Genomic DNA, 10,689 nt, shown 5'->3' on the forward strand with positions numbered 1-10,689 from the left:
ATGGATGAAACTTCAGTGAGTGTGTTTTTTTGTTTCAGAAATGGCTGAGCATCACAACATAAAGCAGATCCTGACGCTGGCCAGAGATCTGGTGTGCAAGGTGCAGATGCTCATAGAGAACAAGTGATCTCGGTGTTTGTTTCTCCTTCTCCTTCCCGTCCAACTTAAGTGTGAATAGCTGTAGCAGCACAAGAGTAAATACATACGAGGACACATGCGCTCACACACACACACACACACACACACGCACACACAGCCTTTACAATCACAGTTTGCTGCTATGAGCCTTTATCCACTGTATCCACTATGTTGTATGTGTTGTCAACTGGTGTATGAGAATATTATGCTTCTGTCAGTAATTTCAAGTTAAGAGATGAAATAGTAAGAATGTTTTCTTTAATTTCCAAATATTTTTGTCAGAGAATCTGTTAAGTGTCGATCTTTATCTGAGTGCATTTGGACTTAATATTTAGAGATGAAGCTGGTTTTAGTTGCACATTTCAAACCAAATTGCCACTTGACTTGAAATTCAACCAGAGACTATATTTATGAGAGAAGAAAATACAGTGCATTGTGATAATAGTCTATATTCATTATTTTAATAGGTATAGTCTAGAAGATAAATATAAAATATCAGCAGGTTATTCCCTATATTTAGGTGATAAAGACAAGAACTGCAGACGTCTTTTAAATTGCTGCTCATCAGACACTTTCATCATTCTAAAATCAAATGAAGTGTTCTCGTTATATTCCTTCATGTTGCCGTTTCAGAGCATTAAAATGCCAGTGGGTCGTAGTCTTCAGTATAATCCAACCTCCAGTGATGTTTGGTGCTGAACATTAAAAATAATTTAGGTTTCAACACCATGCCAGTGATTTAGTATCAGACAGTGTTTTCATTTTGTCCATGAACTGCCTTGTCTACCAAATAGTATGTATGTCTCTCTCTCTCTCTATTTGTTGTGTGTGAATTGTACTGTAAAGAGAAAAAAAAGAGTTTAAATTATGAGGAATATATTATATTATTACACATAGAAACATAACCTGATATTCAAGTGACTTAGAGATCTCTGGGAAGAGATGTACACAAAGCAACAAGCCTGATGATTTGATAGTCCTCCTAGTTATATTTTCATTATCCAGTGAACCATTGTATATTTTTATTTTTTTGTATATGTTTAGTCACCTTGATTTTTTTTTTGGATTTTTTTTTGCTTGTAGTGTCTTTCAGCATTTCCTAGACTTCTGTTCTTTGAATCAAATGTTATTTTGAGCTTGAGTATGATGGGGAAGACCGGACGAGGCAGTAATGATCTTTAGTCACAGTGACCAAATTAACAGATAAATCCTGTTGTTTCCTACCTATGTGTTATTCAGATTCGCTGGTGTGAAAGTAGCCTAAAAAGACAGTACAGTATGGTTTAGTTCTCTGGTTACAGCCAAACAAAGACTGAAAGTTTTTTGCTAAGATCTGATGTCATGAGGCAAACTGTGTAAATGTTTTTGCCATAATTTGGGCCTATTCACATTTAGCATAACACAAAATGTTGTTGATTTAAGATGATTTAACCAAGAATAAGGAATCATGTTGCCGTTGCCCCTTTGTCTCCCATGATTTCGGGGTATCCCATTCATCGAGGTAGCTTGGTGAGATGTTGTGAGGACATACAGTATATATGCTGTCATCCCCTTAAATTAATACTAGCGTTGGTCTAAATGACCAACACTCATGCTTGTCATTCATTGCCTAAAACTTCACTCAGTTCTCAAAGTGTTGTTTCATGAATGTGATGAGATTAATTGCATTTAGTATTGGTGGTTCTTTGTGAATGCAAACTGCTGTATCAGAAAATGAAAAACTATTTTAATTTATTGTAACATGAATTTATTTACCAACGTATTTATTTATTTATTTATTTATTTACTCATTCAGATGCTGCTTTGTTGTAAAGCTGATATTCTTGTTATTTTGTGCCCAGTTCTAAATGTGTATTGTAAAACAATCAAATTCTATATTAAGAATTCACATATATTAAATGGTATATGTTTTTCATAATAAAAGAATAAAAATGGAATCATTCTTATTTTTCCAAAAAAGGTTCTAATGTCCATTTTTCTACATTAAATCAACTTTGACCTGAGTGATGCTCTGAGAATTTTAGGCGCATGCGGAGATGATTTAGCTAAAAACATCCCAGCAGCTTTGGAGCATATTTCTATAGAAGGTCAGTAGTCATCCAAGGTTTACCAGCCAACACACAACGTGTATTCATGTCACAACAGCTGCTAAGTGCAATCTATGGTTCATACTGTATGCATAAGCCCTACTTGATTTTAGCTCATTTGCCGTGTGCACGACATAATTTATTACTACTACTACAAAGAGAGAAAAACATTCCGCCCGAACAGGGACTTGAACCCTGGACCCTCAGATTAAAAGTCTGATGCTCTACCGACTGAGCTATCCGGGCACTGAAAGCATGAGGTATACACGCCGCAATTTCAATATCCGACCACTAGTGACGTGGCTATTATATTCAAAGATCTTTACATACCAGGATAGGTCACATCCTGGTAAGTATGGAAAACCTTGTCCAGTTGACTGAAGCAGCTTATAACTGTCTAAGATGAGACACAATGAATAGTCAGCAAGCGGGATAAAGCAGCGATTTATAGAAGTACCGCTTTCATTGCAAATCGCCATAGTACGCATGCGCAAACCGGGGCGCAAAACTGTTTCTTTACTATGTGGAATATAGGTCTACGTCTCACAACGCTATCAAGATCTTACTATGGCGTTAAACTTTACGCTGTTTGGCTAAAGCAAATAACCCTCCCACAGAATGAATGATATTGCTGCCTAACAGCATCCGGATTTAAGCGAAGAAGGAAGTGCGCAGAAGTGAAACCTCTCGCTTAACCCGGAAATCCTGTGATTGACTTTCATAGGAAATGCTACAGCAAGTCGCTACTACAATGTATTATTTTTTAGCCCGCAGTAGATACATTTTCTGACATAGCGAGTTAGTTAATGCAACCCATAGAAAATGTTACACCCCTTAGTTACACCTCGAAGATAGTTAGCTAGCCAACGGCGCTGAAAATGTTTGTATTTGGCTTCATTTCTGCACGCAAAAGCCTCGGCGTGCCATTGAAAGTCATCAGGTCTTCATTTCACCAGTTAAGAACGGGTGAAGTTTCAGTAACAAACGTGGTGAGCCTCCAGATAAGAAGGGACTACTGCATACAGACTTACGTTAGAAATGTAACGCGTCTGTACAGCTCTCATACACACAATCCCAAGGTAAGATATCTGTTAATGTCAGTTATTTGCATTGGGATACACTCTGTCAAATCAGTTCAGTCATTCAATACATGTAGGCTATTAAAATAAGTAAATTAGCTACGTAGCCTATACGGGATCTTGATATTTTGACACACCTCATGACTGGGTGTGTGTTTCTAGGTACCAAAGGTTGCAACATGGGAACCAGTAGCGGAGGACCAACTTCCCCCGGTAATGACGTCACGAGTGGATGAATGTCAACAAACACTGGATGACCTCATAAAAAAAAAAACCAACAACACTGGATGACACATCCTGTATTTCACGGTTTTCCCCCTGACATGTCACACTTTAATTATAACCACCAGAATTGGTTTTACAGCCTGCCCAGATCCCCGCTGACCTGGTGGACAAACTGGAGAGACTGGCCCTGGTTGACTTCCGCACCCGGCAGGGACTGACCTGTCTGGAGAGAGCCATACGGTTTGCAGATCAGCTTCATGTTGTTGACACAACTGGGGTTGAACCAATGGATTCAGTTCTGGAGGACAGGTATGCTATAAATAGACACAGTGATTACAAATATGTGTGTTTGTGACGTGTGTGTGAACATAAGTTTAAGTCACATTTATTTGCCATTGTCTAAAATAGTTTGATATTTTCAAAGAAATTAAATTACAAACACCTATTTTTGTGCCTATCACAATGGCCAAGTGATGATATTGTTGAAGAAAATTCAGGAACGAGAGTGTTAACAGTTGCAAATAGTAATAGTAAATGGTATAGAAAACTATACTATATATATATAACTACTATATATATAAATATAATACTGGGTGGCAGTCTTGTACTAAACACCCATAGGTCCCAAACTGGCTAATGTAGTGCATCTGTAGCAGTACTTGTCCATCTCTCTGGCATTTCTGCTTCCCCAATATGATATAATAACACGAATGTGTCTGTTTCATCCATGCACATTCAGAGTGCTGTACCTGAGGGACGATGCTGTGGCAGAGGGGGACTGTGCAGAAGAACTGCTCCAGCTCCCCAAAAGCACAGTGGAGGAGTACTTTGTGGCACCACCAGGTAAGAAAACCACTTTAAACATCAGGGATGAATAAATTATCAGTGGTGTGATTGTTATAGTCGGCTTACTAGCAGTGTTTCGCCATGAGATTGATCTAACATTAAGCATTTTGAAGTGTGACTTGATTTATGGAAATATAAATGGAATAAAAATAAAGATGGCAAAACATATCCTGTTTCCTTTGCAAATATGTGGTAATAAAGTTTTTTTTTCCTTTCCACAGGAAACATTCCACTTCCAAAGAGGGAGGAGAGGGCCGCCATGCTGAAACACTCGGAGTTCTGACCTGTAGCTTTCTGAATTTGTTCTTGATATTTATTTATTACAAGGTTTTCATTTGAGGAGGCGGTGCATCTTCCAAGAAATTATGTTCCAGATCTGTCAGTCATGCGCCTGAAGTTCAGACTTTGTTCACCTCACTGCTTTTGTGCAACCATCAGCTAATCACAGATGGTGACAAGCCTTTTTTTGGGGTGTGTTCAATAAATTATTTGTCAGACGTGTGGTTCTGATTGTTTCATTTCATGAGCACTAGATAGCAGGTCCAGCAGTCATGTGCTGCAGTATTTTTTTAATTAAGCTAAAACAAAAAAATAGCTATCTTAAGTGTACATGTAGTAAAAAAGATGCTTCTCCAACTTGCTCAACTGAGGTGCCAGTCCTGCAGATGTTTTATATATATATATATATATATATATATATATATATATATATATATATATATATATATATAAATATATATAAAGGGTTAGGGTTATAAATAAAAACAAGAGCAAAAGGCTGCTGGTCAGGTCAGGCACCCCAAAGAACTACCTGAACATCATGTAGCCCATAGCTCATGGTTATGAGTTTATAGGTTTTATATTTTATATGTTTCTATTTCAGCTTAGTTTGTTTTGAGAGTTCAGTTTTGATACCTCAGAAATTCTTTAGTTTCAGTATCAGTTTCGAGCAATGTGTTGGTACAGTGTTTCCTGTGGATGTGTGTCTTGAAGGGAGATTATAATTTGTATTTATAATTTAGATCACTATTTTCATGTGGCCTTATTTAATCAGTTTTATTAAACTTTAGGCTAATAACACTGACTTAGGTTAAACACTTTAGACAACATTTCTGTTGAAAATCCTACATTGCAGAGTCAAAAAATATAACTTGGTAGGCTACACATAAGGGGGAAAGTGGTTGTTTGCCAATTAAATAAACGATTAAAATCATTTGATCACCAAATGATTTAGCCTATCTTATGTCAGCTGGACACATCCTAACCTTATACTTCAGGCCATCTGTGTTTCAGGTGAATTGGTGTTAATACAAGGCCTATTATACCTCAATAACGGTAGTTATTTCTCGGATCACTGTGATAAAACAGGGTTTAAGTTGGTGAATTCATAAATTGTCCTCACTGAGGCTCAGTTGGAGCAAAGCCCAAACTTTATTATGGTACATTTCAGCGAACTCATGATTGGAGAATAGAAACCGAAAATTAGACTATTAGGAAGGGAAAACGAATCTTAACGTAATGGGGCGGGGCGACCCGCTCAGCTGGAGCCTATAAACACCAGTCAGCTGAAACTTCAACTGTACTTGCTGCAAGAGAGTTACAGACGTCTTTTGTTGCGGGTTGAAGACTACTAACGGTGTCCAGTCGGGTCGCTGAAGCTCATCAGAGGAATCAACTGCTTTTGTATTTCTCAAGAACAAGGTAAGAGGCCGTGAGTTTCTATATAAAAGCTGTAATAATAGAAATACACTGTAATCACTTGTTTTAAATGATGGAATCTGTCTAAGGCAAGTTTACTAAAATCAAGTAATCCTGAGTTTAAAAAGTTGTGTTGTAATACTCTTCCAGGCAATAACTTTCATCATGGAGATAACCATCACTACGTTGAACGGGCAGAACCGTCGCGAGACGGTGCACCCAGACACCACAGTGGCGTCTCTGAAAAGCCTGGTCCACCAGATCTTCGATGTGTCTCCGGAGAAGCAGAGGCTGACACACGGTAACGGCCAGAAGATAGACCTCAGTGACGATTCACGGTCTGTCAGCTCCTACGGGCTGAAACACGGATCTAAAGTGTGGGTGCTGATTACTGAGCCGGCTCCAGTCCAGGTGTTCCTGAAAAACGAAAAGGGACAGATGCGCACATTCGACATCACACCCGCTGAGACTGTGGAGGACTTCAAGCTGAAGGTTCAGCAGCGGGAGAGCGTGCCCGTGAACCAGCAGAGGCTGATCTTCCAGGGCAAGCAGATGGACTCCGGCAAGCTGTGGGACTACGGCGTTCAAGGGGGAAGCACCATCTACCTGACTCTCCGCCTGAGAGGAGGCTGAGGACCCGCTCACACCTTTCTGATCATATGAAGCATTATTTAATTTATCTTAAATTAATCACGACCAAATATTAGTTCATTTATTTTTTTTATTATTTGGAGAAAGCAATGACTGCACAGCCCCTCACAGAATTTGTAATCCTGTCATTAGTCTTAAGAAAATGTTTTTGTTGTAGTTTTCTGTAGTTTTATTTTGGCAACCACATCAGAGACAACATGTCATATTACATTGTTAACAGAGGCTATGTAAAAAAAAATAAAAAATAAAAAATGTAAAACTCACATTTTCTGTAGCTCTTTCTTTTGACCTGAGAAACTAGTAACATTTAGCCCTGCATAGCTACATCCTGTATTAGGGCAGCGTGGTGCGAGGCCACAAGAAGTAACAAAAAAGGCTTCCTTTAGGATTTCCTATCCAGATATTAAAAATAGACTATTTCACTTACAGAATTGTAGGTTAACTGTTACATTTTACAAGACTTTGGCATTGCTGTAAGAAAAATGTGAATTACATAATATTATAAACTACTACATTTACCATAGTTATTACAAATACAGTCATGTATTCAAAATATCAACATCAGCAGTGCCAATTACATGTTACAATGACTTAAACTCATTGTACCGGTTCAATTTATTAGACTTGTTAGTTCATTAGAAGAGCTACTGTGTGTGAATTGTGGTCCAGCTTACAACCAAGAGTAGACTAGTTGTACCGGCTCGATTCTCTGGCATTCAGAAGCATTCCCCAGCCGCCGTGTCTTTCCTCCAAATGCATTATCAGGGAGAAACCTTGAGAAGCTTCATTTCCTCACAGATGAAAGGTAAGCGTACCAAAACAAGGCAACCATGTTGGCAAACAGCACTCTGAACTGAAAGTAAGAACAGACAGAAGAAGACACAGGAAAAGAAAACTCCCAAATAGTTTCGATCTGACTCATTGATCCTTTGCTTGAAGACAATCTGCCACTGCTTACCTGAACAGGCACAAAGTTGATGTTGATGAACTGGAAGGGAGTCCAAACTTTCCAGTTCATCTTCAAAGCAGTCCAGTAACTACTTCTCATTTTCTTTTCAAAGTCTTGCCACCCTTTAGCCTGAGAATAGATGTCAGAAAATGTTTACAGCTAGTTTACAACTTTGCACAGCATCCTTTGTCTGATATATGAAGGACCATATTTGAAGTAGCTTAAAGAATAACATATTCAATACTGCATATGACACATGAAGACAATGGACCATGACATTTAGTAAAGATCCAATAGGTTAATATAAAAACATTACATGATTACCCATGATGACCCACCTCCAGAATGTTCATAACAAAGTAGAAGATGAGCAGAAAGCCGGGGGCAAAGACGAGCCGATCCAACAGCAGACGTTTGACGATACAGTACGGGTCTGTGCTGGGCATCCACACCTCCATCAGCTGGTAAAAGTAGTGGCTCACTGGTCCAGTAATAAACAACCTGAGACAGGCAACAATGACTTATATAATAGCAAAAAGTATCAAATATTAGCAAGTAAATTGTTGGGATAATTTATTGGGAAATGATCAATTTACAACTCATTCATATGTAAGCAGCAGGGTGACACAGGAGGGTCAACTTTAAGATACACATATAGGACTAGATCTTAATAGGGCAAACTATGTTATAAGATCAGTAGTTAGGCGGCCCATAGGCCTGCCAGCAGAAGGTTGCAGAGAAATACAGTATAGTCTAAAACTAGGTATACTGAAATATGGAAACTGGCCTAATGGTGGCACTACAGCAACAGTTCAAATGTTAAAACCTCATGAGGTTGTTGGCTCAATGGAGAGGAAACTTTTGTACACTGCACGTATGTGGAAATTATGAAGTCCATCACTCAGATGTTTTCAAAAACTGTAAAACTAATTAACTGCATGTTAAAATTTCACCAAAATTGCCCGCAGGCATCTTCATGCTCTCATTGAAAAACGATCTATAAGGCTTGTTGATATCTGCAAAACTGACACTGAGCTGAGCTGTGCATGTAAATGTCTTAATGTAAACAATACTGTACACATGTAGGCTACATTCTTGCTTGATATGAGTGCAATCTTCATGAAAACTACATGACATGTTCAGTAGACATTGTAGATGACCTGTATGCAGTTTCATCATATCTCAAAAAAATATTTTTTGACAAAGTTTTGAATTTGGCTGTCATGTACACAATGGAAGTCAAATGTCTATATTTCTTTAATAGTTTGACTAATCGTAAAAAATATTTTCAAAAATTGCAATAATTATGTATATAAATGTCTTGATTTTCAGAATTGTATCTTCAATTTTAAATTCATGACAGTTACTTGAACTCTGCCTGTGGAAAATCCCCACTAGACTGCATGTTCCTCTAATAGTTTAAAGACATTATTTAGGCCTAACAGATTTTATTTTTCTCCTTTTTTCTCATATTTTCCTCATGACTAAATGGCTAAGCCGTTCCCGGACACCTTATGGCTGCTTGGAGCTATATTTAACTTTGCAATTGATGATAATAATTATGTAGCCCTATGGTTGAAATATTTTACATTGGTTCACATTGTAGTCTAACTGGAAGTCACCCTTACATTCATTTTCTTCTTGTAGATGAGTCCAGGTTCACACATCATAGCCAGTTCAAACCCCCCTACAAAGTTTTCATTCTGCATAAATTCCTGTGATTTGGTGTTCAGGAACAATCAGCACATGCAGCTCACCCATAAATAGCATAACGTGTAGCTCCAGCTGTGTCAATCTCCTTGACTGGAGCTCCATTTTTGGCCCTCTGTTTCGCCTCCAAAATCTGAGACAGAAGATTTCCTAAAGCTGAGAGGATGGCGCTGAAAATGTCAAAGACACACACATCTATATCAAGATACAATGGGTAAATTCATAACAAGACATGCTTATGAATAAAGTTGGTATCATAAGAGTCAACATCTATCCAAAACAACATCTATTTATTAGGTTATTGGGGGAGGTTCCCAAGCCAGATGCTGATTGGTTTAAACCAGAGGACTATGAGACAAGAAGTCAGAGTGCAAACAAAGTGGTCAAGAGGCTTCACTTTGAAGTCAACAAGCAAGTAAGAATTGTCAACAAATGGCAATAATGGAATAAAATCAAATGTGGTAAACAAAGGCAAACTGTGGACAAAGATGCTTATAGTCTAATTGCAATGATTTGACTATTTTCCTGTCCTTTGGTCCATGTAAACTTGTCTCTACAAACTATCAAACTGAGCAAACATGGCAGTTGGACACAAACACCTGTCTGCAAGGCATTAACAAACCTAACATGTCAGTGAATGAATGACCATACCGACCTCGTTACAGACTTGGTTAGAATGGGATATTTCTTCAAAAGAACCAAATACTGCTGCAGCAACCGCACATGGATGGACGAATCTCGGATCGGCAAACTCTCCACAGGCATTGTCAGTTCTCTAACTAGACGAGTAACACTAACATTACCACTAAAACAATACCAGAAGCGAAGTTGAGGCTAAGCAAAGCAAAGGAGCTCCACGTCTTCCTGACTATTTCAGCTCACCAGACCCCTGACGTCACTACGTGCACTACAGGCACGCCTTCATCACGTCCAAACCAAAACAGCTCTTTTAGAAAAGTAATGCAGACATGACTATAGCCTAATAACAACATAATTAACTAGAACCTTCTGGGCTGCTCTAGAATCACCATAGCACAACACTAAAAAAATAAATAACAAAAGAGAACGCAAATGTTCAATAAAGATTTCATTTTTAATCACAATGACATTTAATGAGTTAAACGTTCTTCAGTTCCTGAACAGTTAAACGTGGTTGCTAAGCGACACATAAGTCCTTGTACCAGTGGTGTTTTTTAGTCTGTGCCTTAATGTTTTAAATAATTGTGATGCGGTCAGAGTTGTGCGTTTATCAGGTATTTCAGCCAATCAGAGCCTAGTACGGGAACTATGGTCAATTTATCTCATG

General features: G+C 38.3%; 4 protein-coding genes and 1 non-coding gene across 5 annotated transcripts in view; 3 read left to right on the forward strand and 2 right to left on the reverse strand.

Moving 5' to 3' along the window:
- The window catches only part of sgsm1a (small G protein signaling modulator 1a), a 31,003-nt gene extending 29,034 nt beyond the window's left edge, over window positions 1-1,969 (forward strand). The window contains exon 25 of the mRNA XM_078285099.1: window positions 39-1,969. Coding sequence (XP_078141225.1) covers window positions 39-127 — 89 coding nt within the window. The 3' untranslated portion in view covers window positions 128-1,969. The remainder of the gene's footprint in view (window positions 1-38) is intronic.
- A 429-nt stretch (window positions 1,970-2,398) lies between these two features.
- On the reverse strand, window positions 2,399-2,471 carry trnak-uuu (transfer RNA lysine (anticodon UUU)). Its single transcript has one exon. It is a non-coding gene; the product is annotated as a tRNA-Lys (tRNA).
- A 475-nt stretch (window positions 2,472-2,946) lies between these two features.
- gatc (glutamyl-tRNA amidotransferase subunit C) lies at window positions 2,947-4,872 on the forward strand. Its single transcript, XM_071899788.2, has 5 exons — window positions 2,947-3,304; window positions 3,467-3,517; window positions 3,669-3,838; window positions 4,269-4,372; window positions 4,597-4,872. The coding sequence occupies exons 1-5, from the start codon at window positions 3,104-3,106 to the stop codon at window positions 4,656-4,658; spliced, it is 588 nt and encodes a 195-aa protein (XP_071755889.2). The 5' UTR covers window positions 2,947-3,103; the 3' UTR covers window positions 4,659-4,872.
- Window positions 4,873-5,662: 790 nt separating this feature from the next.
- On the forward strand, window positions 5,663-6,987 carry isg15 (ISG15 ubiquitin like modifier). Its single transcript, XM_071899726.2, has 2 exons — window positions 5,663-6,076; window positions 6,224-6,987. The coding sequence occupies exon 2, from the start codon at window positions 6,239-6,241 to the stop codon at window positions 6,704-6,706; it is 468 nt and encodes a 155-aa protein (XP_071755827.2). The 5' UTR covers window positions 5,663-6,076; window positions 6,224-6,238; the 3' UTR covers window positions 6,707-6,987.
- Window positions 6,988-7,000: 13 nt separating this feature from the next.
- On the reverse strand, window positions 7,001-10,247 carry pxmp2 (peroxisomal membrane protein 2). The gene is made up of 5 exons (XM_071899784.2): window positions 10,039-10,247; window positions 9,431-9,553; window positions 8,012-8,174; window positions 7,683-7,802; window positions 7,001-7,577 (listed from the first exon to the last, which is right to left on the reverse strand). The coding sequence occupies exons 1-5, from the start codon at window positions 10,146-10,148 to the stop codon at window positions 7,509-7,511; spliced, it is 585 nt and encodes a 194-aa protein (XP_071755885.1). The 5' UTR covers window positions 10,149-10,247; the 3' UTR covers window positions 7,001-7,508.
- Window positions 10,248-10,689: the final 442 nt, after the last annotated feature.

The sequence above is a fragment of the Centroberyx gerrardi genome, chromosome 8 (genome assembly GCF_048128805.1).
Source record: "Centroberyx gerrardi isolate f3 chromosome 8, fCenGer3.hap1.cur.20231027, whole genome shotgun sequence".
In the NCBI taxonomy this organism is placed as follows: Eukaryota; Metazoa; Chordata; class Actinopteri; order Beryciformes; family Berycidae; genus Centroberyx; species Centroberyx gerrardi.